Source organism: Ylistrum balloti, unplaced genomic scaffold (assembly GCF_031769215.1).
Source record: "Ylistrum balloti isolate Yb309-2 unplaced genomic scaffold, AGI_CSIRO_Ybal_v1 Utg370366, whole genome shotgun sequence".
In the NCBI taxonomy this organism is placed as follows: Eukaryota; Metazoa; Mollusca; class Bivalvia; order Pectinida; family Pectinidae; genus Ylistrum; species Ylistrum balloti.
The window spans coordinates 175,203-193,020 of record NW_026782258.1 but is presented as its reverse complement, the minus strand read 5'-3'; the positions used below and the strand labels follow the sequence as shown (position 1 = coordinate 193,020).

General features: G+C 35.1%; 2 protein-coding genes across 2 annotated transcripts; one reads left to right on the top strand and one right to left on the bottom strand.

Annotated features, from left to right (window-relative positions):
- Positions 1–20: 20 nt before the first annotated feature.
- LOC132553896 (sterol regulatory element-binding protein 1-like) lies at positions 21–8,253 on the bottom strand. The gene is made up of 16 exons (XM_060218185.1): positions 8,145–8,253; positions 6,490–7,181; positions 5,798–6,226; positions 5,416–5,545; positions 5,054–5,191; positions 4,569–4,760; positions 4,141–4,325; positions 3,705–3,960; positions 3,315–3,481; positions 3,021–3,183; positions 2,639–2,827; positions 2,374–2,506; positions 2,053–2,218; positions 1,050–1,223; positions 723–834; positions 21–455 (listed from the first exon to the last, which is right to left on the bottom strand). Exons 1-16 carry the CDS (start codon positions 8,251–8,253, stop codon positions 220–222), a joined length of 3,471 nt encoding a protein of 1,156 aa, XP_060074168.1. The 3' UTR covers positions 21–219.
- Positions 8,254–8,448: 195 nt separating this feature from the next.
- On the top strand, positions 8,449–15,323 carry LOC132553893 (sequestosome-1-like). Its single transcript, XM_060218182.1, has 7 exons — positions 8,449–8,821; positions 9,546–9,641; positions 11,251–11,540; positions 12,287–12,488; positions 12,638–12,954; positions 13,214–13,382; positions 13,676–15,323. The coding sequence occupies exons 1-7, from the start codon at positions 8,662–8,664 to the stop codon at positions 13,843–13,845; spliced, it is 1,404 nt and encodes a 467-aa protein (XP_060074165.1). The 5' UTR covers positions 8,449–8,661; the 3' UTR covers positions 13,846–15,323.
- The last annotated feature ends 2,495 nt before the right edge of the window (positions 15,324–17,818 follow it).

Below are 17,818 nucleotides of genomic sequence, written 5' to 3'. Positions count from 1 at the left end.
GAAAAACATAAAACTTTAAATAAATTCACAATATTTATTTCGATGATGTACAAAAAAGGTCATTCATTCTCTCATAACTTACACGCTTTCCATTTTCTTTTGTTCATCTTGCATCAATTCATGATGAAACAAGAGGAGTTTTGCAAATACAATTATGTAAAAGTCATACACATATAAATACAGACATTATCACTGTGAACATGTGCCTTAGGGCAGGTACTAGCACTGAATGGGCACTGAAGACGGAATGTTACTTTCTTCGAATTGCATTATAACTTTTCTGCAACTCTGCACTGACTTTTTATCTCCTATTGCTTCATATATTTTGCTTGCTTCTGAAATGAGATGGACTCGGTCTGTCTTTGAAGCAATCATGGGTTCAGGAAGGTGCCTGCCTGCCATCAAGAGGGCTGTAGCCTGCTGTCTATCTGGCACATCACTGTCTGAACTCTCTTCTGAAATACAACGTACATGTTTGTAAAGGATAAGTATGCATCACAATTAACTTCTTAAATCAAATTTAAAGATATTTCTTTCTTATTCATCATTTCAGCAAGTTTTCATAAATTGTTATTTGAAACATCATTTTTGCTTATATATAGCATCTAACAATTTCATCAAATGAAACTAATTTTTGGGTAACATTTTAATCACTCAGTACAACATCAGATTTTAAAAATGATTTACCATGTCCATCCACAATCCACACTCTTATCTCTTACCTTTGTCAGACTTGCTGACATGACGACGTCTGATGGACCTCTCTAAAAGTTGCTGTGTACGTGCTGGACATGCACCAGCCATCATGCGACCGGTCGCCTCATGTAAAAACACCTGGAAAAAAAAAAAAAAAAAAATCAATATTGTATAAAGAGGCAGTTTATGAACATTGACTCATTATAATTAAACATGCTGTTGGGCAAGATATGCAGAGAAAAAAGACCCATTAATTGCTTTTGTTTTGTAAATGTTTGTGGATATCAGTTATATATTACTAATCCAAACAGCGAAAAGCATGAACTAATATGAAGATGGCATGAAAATGTTACCTTTGACATAACAGACTTGTAGTTTTTGGCAACCTTCCTGAAGCTTGCTAGATCCTGTTGGTATGCAATGAGTTCAGTCTGTGAGGCTGTGGTGGACTTGTCTTCCATCTGAGCACATTCCCAAGCCTCTTTCCTAGTCATTAACAGCCAGTCTGATACCAACAATTGCAGATGCTGAAATACAAACATGCATTTTTTAAAATGGTAAATGCAGACAATACCTTTGGTTATGTAGAGTCAATATATAATTGTTTCTGTGAACCTCACATTGAAAACTGATTTGGGATGCAACCATAATGTTCCCACATTTTTCGTAACAGAAGTTTCAATCTTAAACAATGAAATAACTGAAAATGGTAAAATAATTTCAGAAACAGACAGACTATTGCCTGCTCTCAATCATTAGCAAATCTCATTTTAAATATTGTGCAAGACTACCATATATCTGAATTGTGTGAAAATCACTTTTGGAGACTTTTCCAGTAGAATATGCCACCAAAGACTTGAAAAACAATTACCCATATTCAATTTAAGCTCCCATTTGTTAAATTTAAATCCTGGAGTCTATAGGTGGGATATTTTATATGCATTAACAGGTACATTTCCATGACCTATTTCTGAAATGCCACACCAAATGTGATTTCATTCCTTATGCTGGTTCTTGTACACATGCAATATCTCCTACTAGTATATGATTACTAATGTCACAGGATGATAAGGTAAAGTTGATGAACATCAGCTGGTTGGTCATGCCACTGTGATTGCACTGCAGATGCACTGCAAACTCATATTTAATGCAATGCAACTACAATGCACCACAGGGACAAACACATTCAAATCCTCTGCATCTGCAAGCAGCAACCAAGATGAAAAAGTGCAAACATCCTTCGGGGTCAAAACAGATGGTCTGCTATTGTCTTTTTAGTCCTATACTGATTGTGAAGAAACAGATGAAGAATGTCACATCAAGCCTCCGAAAAAAAATTATAGGAAGATTACTCACCGAAACAATTTTGACGTTTTCCGTCATGTATGTGAACTTGAGACTATCACGAAGCAATCTCCCAGCACGGTCACACTGGCGAACACAATGGTTTCCTCCATGAACATTTGCTTGCAGATTTCTCCTTGCTCTGAAGGCTACCAGTACAGCTTTTGGTAATGGATCACTAAAATAAGGAACGGATAGATATTGTGGTCACAGTGAAAAGTTGAATCGAGCCATCATAAACATCAAGTTGCACACTGAATCAAATTAAAGTATTTGAACCAATATCTCTATATTGACCATCAAATCATGTAGACTTTGAGAAGTACAACTCACTCTGACTGCTGAAGTGCTCTTGGGAAAGCATCACACTGAGAATAACACCTTTCTGCATTTTCCTCATCTCCAGATAACCAGTACATCGCCACACTGATAATAGATGACCACCATCTCGCTACCTCATCAACACCTAGTTCAACAAAATCACATTCTTATTATCTTCAATTTTACAGTTTCAGTAACTAAATGACCAATATCATATCCACATTACATCTTGGACCTATAAACTTGTGAAGCACATGATTACATTGTTGAAACTTACCTGAAACTGACAAGCCAACTTTTGTTTTTTGGAAGGTGGCACAATCTGACAGTAGCTGAGTGAACAGAAGAACCTCAGCCGACTGAGATGGACCACTTTGTTTCTGAGGCTCGGGTGTGAGGAGGGAGTAAAGTGACTTCTCCAGCAGAAATTCTCTAAAGGCTTGTGTCACATGTTCCAAAGGATCAGCTATAAAAGATCACAAATCACACTAAAGTACACTTACTAACCTTACTGCACTATATATAAACTGTTATTGGTTTAAGTAATTACCACACAAATTCTTACTTGTTGAAAAAACATTGTATTGTGCTATATAGGTAACAAGAAAAAGGATTTTTTGACCGAATTATTCTAGGTCAAATCCAAATTAAGAGCTAACCTTCATTTCCTGACACCGTGAAGATGCTGCTCTTTCCACCTATTTGCCACGATCCTTTCACAAAGAAAACATGACCTTCCGGGTGACACAACCACTGCAATTTGGCTGGAATCTGGTCCCCATTGCCACTACAGATTTTCCTGGCTTGCCTCAAAAAGTATCTCTGGAAAAGCAAATTGATAAAAATAAAAAATCTCCTTTTTTTCTATCTTGAATGGATTTTTTTTTTTTTTTTAAACATTTGAAGATATTTTTGAATGGTCTTCATAGCAATGCAGAAAAGATTTTACGCACCCTCAAGAAAAGGAGGTTCCATGGCAGTGTTGCTTGCAGTCGGACAGCAGCAGTAGCATATATCTCAGCCTTCTGTGCAACAGATATGTTCCTCCCAGCTGCCTCAGCCATATTAATAGCACAAAGGGCTAGGTTTAGGCCCCACATGTTTCTTCCTGGTATGTGTCCTATCACAACAAACAAAATATTTCAAACACTGAATATTTAATATTTTCTACAAAATTAATAACAAATAAAATTTAAATTATATTACATTTTCACAACTCATCAAATTCCAACTGAATTTTAATTTTATGTTAACACTAAGAATTTTCTTTTGATATATATATATACATAATTATGTAGGCATTTTTTACCCCATTGTGTAACTTTTTATTTTCTCCCTTATACCTGTAAGATGGATCTGGTTGAGCTTGTGATACACCATTGCCGCATCTCTAGCTGAAGTCTTCACATCTTCATCAGTGTTGCTGCTCAAGTTACTGATCTGGTTTGAAATCCATTTCCCAAGGTAAAGCCTATTTAGTACCATTCTTATGATATTCCATAGTAACCCTGAGGCTAGGTCCAGACTTGTTGTGGTCAAGGGACGTCCCAAGGCTGAGAGTGATAGATAGAACTGGTTCACAGCACGGGAATATTCTTTCTGAAAATTGAATACATGAAGGTTTCTTTTCAATAACATGGAAAGATAGTGTAAAAATGTATTTTTTAAAACTAGTTTTCCATTCCTACATGCATTTTACAGTAAGTTAACACCCAGTTTAACTGAAATAAACACCCTTTGAAATACACATGAATTCAATGCAACTGGTTGTATATTTACCCTTCCAAGATAGTTCTCTGCTTGATTGTGGTGCCTCCAGAATGACACTGCTGCTTCACTGTTTTTCTTGGTTACAGGCTCCCCATATATGAACAGCCTTGCAAGCACTCCAGCAACAATGGTACCATTTAACACCCACATCATCAGAGTAGGGAACATCCAGTCCATGAACCCAGTAGCACCACCTGAAGATGTAAGTGTTACAAGGGAGATATTTAAAATTTTATTCGCATTTCTTGATTGAATAGTCATAAATCATTATATGAATATTATAATACAATAATAACTGCTTGTAATGTGCCTTTGTTTATTGTAATTTTTTCTCTGTAAAATATCAATGGCCCTTTATTACCTATGAAGTGCTGATGGATAAATTTTCATGCAATTGTAATCAATAATGAATTTCGCAATGGAAACTGCAACTGTACCTTCAGATATGCCCTGAAGTGTCCTTCCTGAATAGCTGCTAGCTCCAACATCCAAACCCTGTGATCCTGGACTCAGCAGAGCACCAAAGGGGTTGAATGCCAGCACAGCAAACATGAAGATACACATTGCCATCCGTGTCTGGTCACGCATCGAGTTGATTGTTGTCATACCAAAACTTGCTGTTTCAGTTTCTATTTGGAGATAGAGAAAAAATTCATGGATTTAAATTTCAAGGCTCAGAATGAATAAATTTCTGCATCTTGTTTCTCTATCTTTTTTTTTTAAATAGTTCATCCAGTGCTGATAAAAACAATAATTTTCATTCTATTTCATATTCAAGAATTAACCCCATTGCATATTACAATATGATTACATCTTGTGTGTTAATCACTTTCATTTACATTATGGAAATTAAAAATATTGTTCTACCAGTTTATATCAATAACCTCACCACAGTAGATTAACATAACATGGTAAAACTGACCAGATTCATAACTTGGGCTAGCAGGTGAGGAGACCTCACTATCACTTGTATATTGGACACTATGTGTGGGAGAACCTGTCTCTGATCCAGGAGGAGTAATCACACAGGATGTTGTTGCCTTCAATATTTCTTCAACATCTAAAACATACAAGGATAAAATTAGTGATCTAGTTAAAAAGGTGACTTAATCTACACAAAATAAATCTACCATACTCTTCCTGTAATTTATTTGATCTTTCTTCTTCAATGTGACCGTGAGGTGGACATGCCACAGGATGTTAATAATGATTGTAAACAGATCATCTAAGATGAAATTAGATCAATATTTTTGCAAATCTTTATAACAATTCTATTATAACAACCTGAAGGGTAACTAGTTGATTTCTGAGATGCCATTTTCAGTGCCATGTTCTCCTGTTTTAATCTCTGGATAGTATTTTGAAGATATCGGATGTAGTCAATAGCCTTCTTCAGGATAGCAGACTTGTTCAACTGTAGGACAAATGTATTATGATAGTTTAATATACATGTATTATCAACATAAAAAGCTAGAAAATTATCATCTATACAAATAATAGTGTAAAAGCAAAACATGTATGTTTCCTCCTTTCCCCGCTCCCCCAAAAACCCTGTCGACTTGTAGATCTTTAAGTAAAACAGAAAGTAAATGAAACTAACAAATTAAAAGAACACATGTACAATAAATACAAAAACAAGATAAAAACAAAACATTTAGTAATTTACCTTTGCATCAGTACCAGCGACTAGGTCTTTAAGCTCAATAATTTTATCATTGATGCTCAGTCGGTATCGTTTCTCAATGGCATTATGAGAAGTTCTCTTCTCCCCTTTCTTTGGACCCTTCGTCACAGAGTTGATGCGGTTGATGGGCAGTTTGTCAAAGCTATCATTTTCCTGTACCATCTGTATAGGAATGCTGGTTGTGGCAAGGATGGTACCAGTGTTGGTCATAACTGTTTGAAGTGGGGTCATGGTTGTAGGAGGGGAAGAAGCCACCACAGTGGGCGACGCCTGCGATATGGTTACATAGTTAGGGGGTGGAGACACAGTCTGTTGGGGAACACTAGCAGGACTAACAGTGATTGGCTGGGAAACACTAACGGTATTTACAGTAGCATTGCTGGTAGTCTTTGGCTGTGCTTGAAGAAGCAACTACAATAAAATAAAATGGAACTATGTATAAGTAATAAGTTTTAAAACAAAGATCAAATACTAACATTACAATGGCTTTCAAAAAAGGTACACAAACACTTGCTATAACATAGTCCATCATAAAAACAATTTAAACTGAAAAATGAATTCTAACATTAATTTTCCATTCATGAATGTGTTATCATTAAATTTACTCCTTACAAAAGTAGAGGTTCTCAATTACAGTTCTTCTTATAACAAGACCCGATTCCAAAATCATGTACCTGCTGAAGCTGATGAAGATTGAATTGGTTGATGCCAACATTGGTGTTTTGAGAAGATACAGGTAACTGAGGAGTAGACGCTGGTGTTTGTGCTAATGTCTGAGCCACTCGTTGGACCTGAGGCTGTGCCACTACCTGTGGCTGTACCTGCACATGTTGTTGCTGTGCAGCAGTTGCTTGTGCAGCCTGCTGTAAAATCAATTTCAGCTGTTGCTGCAACAACTGAGCTTGCTGTTGTTTTTGTTGCTTCTGCTGAATCTGAAGTATTAATTGCTGTTTTTTCTGAGCAACCAATTGTGCTTGTCGAATCTTAAGAGCAGCCTGTTGCAATTGCACACTACTTGGGTGAGATATGTTAACAACTGGAGGTTTATTAACAGGCTGACTAGCGAGAATTCCTGTCTGCAATGTGCTTAAACTCACATTTGGTGCTTCAGTTAATGATGGGGACAAACTTGTATCGGCCGATATTGTTTGTGATACAATAGAAAGCTGTTCGTCCAAAGATAGTTCTTGTTTCACACTAAAGTTGTTTTCAAGAGCAGGTTCTTGTTTAATACTTGTGTCCATCAAAATAGGATTTGTTGAAGATTCCAGCAAATCTGTATCATTTAAACTTCCAGACAATGGGAATTGTGCATCAAAGGGGTCACCATCCACAGATCCATCAGGAAACATGTAATTCACCATATCTACAAGAGGGAATTTAGGAAACAAATGTTATCAGTTTTCCAAATCATTTTTAAAGTAATAAAAACAAATGTTGTGCATATCCTTCCATATTTTTCTCTTTAAATATTTTTATCTCACACACTAGCGTATATATCCAACATGACAAACCCAATAAAATTTAGCTTTCAAGAACTATGTCATCCTATGCTATAATAGTATTCTCTTGGACGTTAAAGTTTTGTGTTTATTACTTCATACATGTGCCATGTCATATTCAACAAGCAATGGGTTTCATAACTATCGTTGTGATATTGTTGCTGCTGTAATGAATATGAAAATTTCTTGATTGCTGTCACAAGCATGTGCAGCTAAAATTTCTACACATAACTAGTGTGCTGAAAACACAGAGTCCTTGTATGACTTGCGTTTTTCTTTTGAAAAAGTTAATATACTGACAGTTATCATTTAACAATCCATATATATAACACCAATTATGAAATACATTATCATTAATTGCTTTATACTATGCAGTAGAATCAAACGTCTTGGACTATGAAAGAAATGTAATTATTATACCGCTGCAAACAAAGAATCTCACTTACATCATTAGAATAATTAATATTATGTCCTAACGTATTACAACTACATGAATATACCCGAAGAAAATGCTAACAGGCACGAGACAAATGTGTGATGGCCTTAACACGAAGACCTCAAGGTCAGTATGCCAGCTCTATTACCCAAAGCATCGATACATATAATCAATGTTTAATCACTGGATACATTATACACGCTCCCGATTCCATTAATGAACTGTTTGTATGTCTAAACTCGAATTTTTCGATGCAAAACCTGAGACACCGGTTGCAACATGTAAACATGATTTCATGTAAAGTTCGTCTGCATAAAATCAAGTAAATGTCAGTCGTTAAATGAAATCAAAACAAGATATCAACTCCAAACAAAAGGGAAATTGTTCTCACCTTCAACATCATTCAATGAGACATTTTCTAAATCATTTGCCGATATGAAATCGGCTCCAGCATCGGAAAAAGTATCCGCTGGCAGTTGCCAGCTGAGATCGTCCGCCATCTTCGCAGCTCTGAAATAGTTTGCAGATAGCACCACGAGCCAACAGCCAATCAGATTTTTTATTCGGATGGGGTGATTTTTCGTCACTGGCCTGTTCTTAAGTTATGCAGGTGCCCCCGGAAGTTAAACATCTCAGGTTGTTGCTATTTTCGTTTTAACCGGAAGTTGCGCGTCGGCTTCAAATTTGAACAAATTAATGTCATTTACAGTCAGCAAAACATGACCTAGAAAGATCTCGATTGTCCAAGGATTTATGCACAATGTCTATATATAACTATGATTCATAGTCACGGCCATGTAATTTAGGAATGTTGTATAAAAACGACCAACCTGCTGCCACAACACACAAGTGACATTCGACAGTCATTGAAAGTGAACCTGCTACACAGACGACAGAAACACGATAAGATGTCTTTGACAGTAAAAGCAATACTGCAACGGGCAGAACCCGAGATACGACGGTTTGCCGTACCTGCTGATATATCCAGTAGTTTCGAGTACCTGAAGAAGAAGATATCTGACATCTTCCCCAGTCTACGTCAGGGGAAATTTTCTTTGTACTGGAAAGGTAACGCAGATACGAGTTCATTTGCTTATTGCATTAGTATACGTGTGCAATTTAGAAAGTGAGTTGGTTAATTTTGAATGCAGAATAAATTTAACAGGAATATATATATACATACAACTGTACAACACAAACACCGAAAAGTGTCACATATTAATCATATCAAAAATTTGAAAATCAAGTTGTCACCAAATAAATTATGAAACCAGATTGACTAGAACTAGATCATTTCTGTTCATCTCGTAAGATCGGCAACTTTTCACTATTGATAATGAAGGTCATATAGATACAAAACTGTATGTTTGATTAATTTCGTCAAAAATATATTTGACACGGAAGGAGAAAATAACTTGTTTTTAATTATTGCCTAGTTAGATTTTACAATACACATTGCTCAAATTTTAAGAAAAAAATCCTGACTTATAATAAATCAACTTCAAACTTTGCATTAATATTTCATGATCTATTTAAGAAGGTATCGATTGAGCTTTATTAAGATTTTCAGTATTTTTGTTGTCATTGCTGTTACCTATGTAATAAATAAAAGATATACAAATAATCACTTATCCAGATCTTATTGGCTGGAGTGAAAAATCGATATATGCCATTGTCAGCTGCAAAAAGCCACTTCTATTTTTAATATTATGATAAAGCAATCAGGTAGATGACAAAATGCAAGAAATTGTTTGACTTTAAATATAATATATGATTTATATTTTTCATGTAGATCAAGATGGAGACTTGATCACATTTAATTCTGATGAGGAGCTGCTGGAAGCCTTGGGATTTGTGGATGATGGCTTGCTGAGAATTTTTATCAAAGGTAAGTAAGATATATATTATTCATTGTGCATCAAGGTGTAATACTTGATACATGTGGTGCCACTAACAGGCCAGAAAAAAAAAGAGAAAAATTTCCTTGGTATGGAAATTAATAATAATAATAAAAAAAAACTAAAGATGTGAATGTATAAAGAAAAAAATAAACTTAGATAGTGTTTCATTGAAAACTGAAAGGTTGTTTTGCTAACTAGTTGAAACTATCGTTTTCAAGAATATGAGCTGCAAAATAATGCTTCTATATTATTATGAAAGTTGTAATCAATTCTTAAGATTATATTATGGACTATTTAAGAAAATTGTTTTGGTTCATAATCAGTTCTTTTTTTAATGATATGACTAACCTAGGTTTGTTTTGTGGGTAAATCATTTTTATGAATCATGCCATATAAGGAAGTACACTAATAAAAACAGAAAAAACCAAAGCAGTCATGAGATGATGAGTGGTATGGATGTGAAAGTAAGGAAATTGTATGAAAATATTTCTGTATATAAAATTTTCTTGAGTAAACTTCCTTAGTGTCATGATGTAAGTACTTGAATGGAAACTTCTGGAGTTCTAAAAAATAAGTAGATTGCACACATATGTGATATTACCATCTTTTTTTTTTCAAGTTGTTTTGTTTTGTGTTTTTGAAGATCATTTTAAATAAATATTTTGTCATATCCCTTACCAGAAACCAGTTGTGTAAAAGATGGTTTGATGTATTTATCATCTTAATTTTAATCTAATTATTCATTGTATTTCACTTACATAATCATTCAAGGTCCTTGATCCTTGGCATTCATGATATATACAAAAAGTGAAAAATAAGTCACAATTGTTCCTGTGACTGAAATCTGCTTGAGGCTGCAATCAAAGGAGTTCACAATCTTGAACTGTCTTCACATGAAATCCTATATGAATATGTCATCATAATATTTGAGTCATAGTTAATTAAATGAAGCTTTACAGTTCCAGGTATATCCTATAGAAAGTATAAAAGATATTACTTGTCAGTGTATTGGGAGGACAAAGAATGTTGATTCATAGTCACTTTCAGTGGGAGTCATACTATTGATCAATGTTCCATAAATAGACATTATACAAGGCAAGCTGTCAGTTAATGACTGTCTTTCCAAATACATTCTTTGAGCAGATGTTTAGTCATTGTAATTTTAATAACACAATAGAAGTCAGAAAATATTTTGCATGAATTTTTGTGTGTGATAATTAAAACCTAGAAACAGGTTGAAATCTTTTGTTGTCTTCAACCAGAATACCAGTGGTACATTTATTTTATGAAAATAAAAACTGAATAGATATTACATGAAAATTACTATGAAACTGGACCAGATTTTTTTTATTTCACACTTAAATATTATAGTATCCTATAACAATCTAGATTTATGATGCAGGTGATTTACATATAATTAAATCAGAAATATTGAAAATCATTCTGATTGGATAAAAAAAAAACTTTTGAAATATTCACATTACACTTATGTATTATTATGTATCAATATGATGCTAAAGTTAGAGAGAAAATAAACATAAAAGTGTTAAAATATCTGATACTTGGTGACAAGTGAAATATTTTTTCATTAATTAGAGTCTGACACTCAGCCTACTCCTGGGACCAATTCTGATGAGGGAACTGGAGAACGACACCCCAATATAATTTGCGATGGATGTGAAGGGGCAGTATTTGGTGCACGATTTAAGTGTGTTGTCTGCCCTGACTATGACCTGTGTGCTAGCTGTGAGAAGAAAGGAATTCACAGTGAACATGACATGATGACGATAACCACACCCATCACTGGTGGACAAGGAATATTTGGATCATTTTTTGGACCTCCTCCAAATCACCCAGGTCCTCAAGGTCCTCATGGTCCTCATGGGGTAAGTACTTTACCTTACACTCAAGTAATCAGTCAGGTGTAATATGTTTTAGTGTTTGTAATGTGCTGCCATAGGGTACACTCTCAATGAAAATGATAAGGAATGGGTCTTGGGGATCTCTCATAACCTTTTTTTCTGGAAAAGTGTATTAATAATTTTACCTGGTTGCACAAACAATTAAAATGCAAAACTGTCATTTCAGTTAACTTAATTATTACACAACATACCTTTAACTTAAAATTAATTATTTGCTGAACTTAGGTTCTTAAATAATTAAGATTGGTTGCCTGCAAGTACCTATCTATGTATTGAATTATTTACATTGAACTGTAAACATTGTATAACAAGCATTTTGTAAACAACTTGAATTAAAAAGTAAAGACAGAATAAATATTGACAACTTGACATAGAAATGCACACTAGCAAGAAATGTTAAGTTAATGATTAGGTGAAATTTCATAAAAAGGTAAAAATGATAAATTACATTGGTCACATTGGTTTCATTAGAAAAATATAGTACAATACATGAATTTAAATGGTATATGTAGATATAATCTTGTGATGTAAATACCTGACAACCAACGTAGTAACCAATTATTTTGTACAGTATTGATATATTGAGAATATATGATAGCAATATTGAATTTCTCAGGTTGCAAAAATTTGTTGCATCTTTCCAGAATATTGTACATGTAAATATGTTTGTATAAATTAAATGAAATACATCCTTCTTTTTTTTTAATTAGTTTGTGCCCCCTCCCCACTTCCGTCGCTGGATGCAGAGATTCATGAGGCGCTGGCACAACAGGAATGCTCCAGGATTTTGTGGAGAAGAAAATCAGCACCCTGAAGCAAAGGAGCAACATGAAGATCCCCAAGAGGAATCCACACCAGAAGAATACCTGAAGACTATTGGAGAATCTGTCCAGGCAATGCTTGACCCCTTTGGTATGTTTTGATTTGGTTTTTTTCCTAGTCATTTTCACAGGGTATATTAGAATGGAAATTAGTGTTATGTTCAAAAAAGTGTTAATTCATATATTATATAATAGATGAGTTGTGTCATGAAATTGATGTAAGCTTTTTATTGTGGACAGGAATAGATGTAGATGTGGATGTTGAGACCAATGGACGTAGAACACACTGTGGTGGAGGAAGACGTGGCAGATCTGCTGGGCGTGGCAACTGCAGGGGGCGTGGCCAGTGGGGAGGTAGCTGCCCCAGGATGGGATCCCGTGGTAATGGACCTTGTAATTTTGGTCAAGGCAAATGTTCAGCCAAGAAACAAGGCGAGGAGAAGAAAGGAGATCCTGAACCTCAAAAGAAGAGAGATGAAGAGCCAATGGAGAAGGAAACAGCTCCTAGCCCATTATCTAGACCCGAGACTCAACAACAAGACAGAACCATGAACATGGTAATTTCATTCATCATTTTAATGCTTACAATGGAAGTGTAAGGATTTTTTATGGTTTTAATTAGATGAAAACGAAATGTGCAAAAATCTTGTTGCATACAAAATGTCCTTGTGTAAAACTCTGTGTGAAACTAATAATGTGATGAGGTGTGATAGGAAATAATGGCTGATTGAAAAAGTGTTTAAAACTTTTTTTTTTTCAGGTAAAAATTTTGTTTATAACTTTGAATATAATTATTATTTTGTTATTGCCTTAAAGGAAACAGCTGAGAAACCAAAAGAATCAGATGATTGGACTGTCTTGTCAGGAGACAATGAATGTGACGGAATGGATCCATCACCTACTCCAGGGCCACAAGTCCCGGAGTCCTTGCCCCAGATGGCTCAGGGCTCTGCTCCTGGAGCTGAGCTGATTTACCCTCCATCTGGTAAGAATACAGTGTATTCAATGAGATCTGGAATTAGACCAACATGATATGATCAAAGTCATACTATAGTTAACAAATTTCATACAAAATAGATGTATGTTTGTACCTTTGTAGGGGCTTGATTATTTAAAGGCTATACAGCTAAAATTTATAGTTTTCATTTCACATATTTTGTATGAGTTAACTAGTACTGTTCATTGATTAAGAGTAACAGTAATATTTTTTATTCTAATATTGATTTAAGAAATTACATTATGATCCTTGTCTAACAGTGTTCATGCTTGTTTGGATAGATCCCAGGGTGATTGATTCCCTCTCTCAGATGCTGGCTATGGGTTTCCATAATGAGGGAGGCTGGCTTCAACAACTGCTGGTAGAGAAAGACGCTGACATTGGAAAAGTTCTCGATGAGATAAAGAGACGTCAAGTGACCAGGCAGAATGCAAATGGATTCATGGCTTAAAGCTGTTGTCTGCACGCATATTTTGGAAATGACTTCTAACCTTGCCCTTGGACAATGCCCTTTTAACTTTTACTTATCGTTATAACCATTGTGTGTAACCAGAGCTAGAATGAATTGAATTAAAGACTTGGTACTTAAGTATATTGTTACCGATATTTAAGATTTTGAAATTTTTACCCAGTTTCGCATTTTGTTTGTCTATTTGGATTTTTTCCCCAAAAAAATTAAGAACCAATGTTGTGTTGATCAACTTTTCATTTTCATGCATTATTTATTGTTTTGAATTATTGAAAAAGATACATTGTGGTAAATTGAAAAAGATACATTGTGGTAAACTACTAAACAATGGAGGTGATTATGGATACTGGATCTAACTTCCCAGTTAAGACAGTTTTAAAAAAATACCACATTTTTAGGCAGTTTTCAAAAAATACCTCATTTTTAGGCAGTTTTCAAAAAATACCACATTTGTAATGCTTAAATATCAGTATGCACTATATGTTGTAGCTGTTGTAACACTATATTTAAAGTGCTCATCACATACACTACTATGATATTGGTCCAAGTATAACATACCTGGAAATGTGTCATTCTGAGAAATCCAAACAAAGGAACACTCTACCTTCCTCTGATTCATATACCTATACTTTAGCAAGACGAGTTATACCAAGTTTGTGGTAGATCTTGCATCAGGTATATTTAAAATGACCAGAGTGACTCAATTCATGTTGTTATGCTTTAATGATAGTGGCTATGTTATTGATCTGGTTTTGTATGTTTGTGTGGTTTTAAGGCCAAATAAAAAAAATTGACATCTTATCAAAAATACCAATAAAATTATTCATGAAATTAAATATTTGATATTTCAGTTTCTGGAGAAAAGCATTCTACATACTTGGTATATATTTGCTTTGGAAGGAATATGAAGTTTAGCTCAAATGAAAATGTTTTGATTGAACCAATACCAGTATGATTTGTTGTTGTTTTGCTTTCATTTAGAATCTGACCAATATTAACATTTTAATTATCTTTATTTGATAAGATATTTATAATTGATTCAGTTTTATCTTTTTGATAACTTATATTCATTTTGTGTCCATGACAAGGATTTGGTAATTCACTGATTTTGGAGTCGGATGTTGTTTTAGCATTACATATGCAAAAAAGATACGAAAAGTTCAGAAAGACACTTCAACTTTGGTTGCAAAATAAGTTAGATACCAAACTAATGATTTTTGGAGGATGATTCAGGAGTGGTGTAAAGAAGCAGAAAGGTGTTACGATAAAGGGTATTGTGAAAGCTGAAAGATAATATTGTAAGGTCATCAGGGTACAGGTAGAAAGTCAGGAATGGAGTTTGAAAAATGATAGAAAGGAGAGAAGAGCGTTTATCACCAATGGACTTTCAACTGTTGTATTTTTGTGGATTATTGGGTTTATCTGTGGATTATTATCTGTAATAAACTTTTCAAAGTTAATGTTATGTTTTTGTTTTGTTTGAACTTGATTCTTCAGTAATATGACGAGTCATTGTGAGATTTGATTGTTATCATTATAATGGTGCATACTTTCCCATTAAAAAAAATGGATAAAAAAATGCTGCCCATTTTTAGACACAAGAGTACCAAGAGGCAGAACATTATATGCCTGTCCTATGCCAAAAGAAATATGGTTTGAAAAAAAGACAACACGAAAAAAAAAAAAAAAAAAAAATATTGAAATGCCTCTGAGAAAGCATAAGTTAGCATAAGTTTAAATCATCATAATCGTTTCAAGTTTGAAAGAAATTGGTTAAAAACTGAGGGAGAGAACTGCCGGTCAAAATACCATTGGGGAAAACAGTGCTTTATGCTTTCTTGAAAAAGCTTACCAAGAATAAAGAAATCAATCAAAATAGGGGACAGGATTCTCTGAACAAGTTTGCTGAAAATGACAGCATATAAATTAATGAATCAAAATACCATTAGAAAAAACACTTTGTTTTTATGAATAAGCTTAAAAAGAAGAGAAGAAATTGGTGGAAATGGAGGGGATGATTCTCTGAAAAATTTTGCTGATAATGTAGAGCACAATACCTCCTCCGCAATTGTTGAATCACAAAATGTTGTTCAGGAAACTTCAGTTACAGTGATTTAGCCTTTAAAGGTTTAAAACTGTGATCTAGCCTGTCAAGGTTAAAAACTGTGATTTAGCCTGTCAAGGTTAAAAACTGTGATTTAGCCTGTCAAGGTTAAAAAATATCATTTAAAACTGTAGAAGAAGGTCCCTGGACAAGATGGAAATACAGTGAAAAAACACTCCAAAAAAATTCATGTCACGGCAATAAAATCTAGCTGCGAAGTTCAAAATCTTGACAAGGTGAATATTTTGAAAATAGGGGCAGTAACTCTTGAATCAGTTGAATCAAATGCCATTCAGGAAAACACAAGTTCATGTAAAGGTGATTTAAAAATTTAAGTCTAACAAGTTTGAAATACACCAAGTAAAAATTAGAGAAGGAAATCTTGTTTTTCAAAAGCACAGATCATAATGAACAGATGAATAACAGCATTCAATAATTTCTGTTTCGAAAATTTTGACAAACATGTAAACAAGTATTTATGTGTTATACTTAATCAAGTTGCACCACAAAAACTTCAAATCACATTTTCATTTAACACATTTAACATTTAGATTCTGGAATCCTTATTCCTGAGATTCAAATGTCACATGTCTATCAATAAAAGAATGAAACTATAATATAGTGATTCTGCTGGGGTAAGAAATATGTTAACAATTAAGTGTACTGACATCACCCACAGAAGGTGTGTAGTGTACTGACATCACCCACAGAAGGTGTGTAGTGTACTGTGATACATTGTGTACTGACATCACCCACAGAAGGTGTGTAGTGTACTGACATCACCCACAGAAGGTGTGTAGTGTACTGACATCACCCACAGAAGGTGTGTAGTGTACTGACATCACCCACAGAAGGCGTGTAGTGTACTGTGATACCTTGTGTACTGACATCACCCACAGAAGGTGTGTAGTGTACTGTGATACATTGTGTACTGACATCACCCACAGAAGGTGTGTAGTGTACTGTGATACATTGTGTACTGACATCACCCACAGAAGGTGTGTAGTGTACTGATATCACCCACAGGAGGTGTGTAGTGTACTGACACCACCCACAGAAGGCGTGTTGTGTACTGTGATAAATTGTGTACTGACATCACACACAGGGGGTGTGTAGTGAACTGACATCACTCACAGGAGGTGTGTAGCATACTAACATCACCTACAGGAGGTGTGTAGTGTACTGACATCACCCACAGAAGGTGTGTACTGTACTGTGATACGTTATGTACTGACATCACCCACAGAAGGTCTGTAGTGTACTGACATCACCCACAGAAGGTATGTAGTGTACTGTGATACCTTTTGTACTGACATCACCCACAGAAGGTGTGTAGCGTACTGACATCACCCACAGGAGGTGTGTAGTGTACTGTGATACATTGTGTACTGACATCACCCAAAGAAGGTGTGTAGTGTACTGACATCACCCACAGAAGGCGTGTAGTGTACTGTGATACCTTTTGTACTGACATCACCCACAGAAGGTGTGTAGCGTACTGACATCACCCACAGGAGGTGTGTAGTGTACTGACATCACCCACAGGAGGTGTGTAGTGTACTGTGATACATTGTGTACTGACATCACACACAGGAGGTGTGTAGCGTACTGACATCACACACAGTAGGTGTTAGTGAACTGACATCACTCACAGGAGGTGTGTAGTGTAATGACATCACCCACAAGAGGTGTGTAGTGTGATTACATCACTCAGAGGAGGTGTGTAGTGTACTAACATCACCTAAAGGAGGTGTTTAGCGTACTGACATCACTCTCAGGAGGTGTGTAGTATACTGACATCACCTACAGGAGGTGTGTAGCATACTGACATCACCCACAGAAAGTGTGTAG

Bases quoted from the DNA above. Each gene is read 5' to 3' on its own strand.
- LOC132553896 (XM_060218185.1), bottom strand. From the start codon at position 8,253: ATGGCGGACGATCTCAGCTGGCAACTGCCAGCGGATACTTTTTCCGAT. The intron at 1,224-2,052 runs GTGAGTAATCTT...TTTGTATTTCAG, and splicing joins AAAACGTCAAAATTGTTTCG to CATCTGCAATTGTTGGTATC. The intron at 456-722 runs GTAAGAGATAAG...GTTGTATTTCAG, and splicing joins TGTCAGCAAGTCTGACAAAG to AAGAGAGTTCAGACAGTGAT.
- LOC132553893 (XM_060218182.1), top strand. From the start codon at position 8,662: ATGTCTTTGACAGTAAAAGCAATACTGCAACGGGCAGAACCCGAGATA. The intron at 8,822-9,545 runs GTAACGCAGATA...TTTTTCATGTAG, and splicing joins ATTTTCTTTGTACTGGAAAG to ATCAAGATGGAGACTTGATC. The intron at 12,955-13,213 runs GTAATTTCATTC...ATTGCCTTAAAG, and splicing joins AAGACAGAACCATGAACATG to GAAACAGCTGAGAAACCAAA.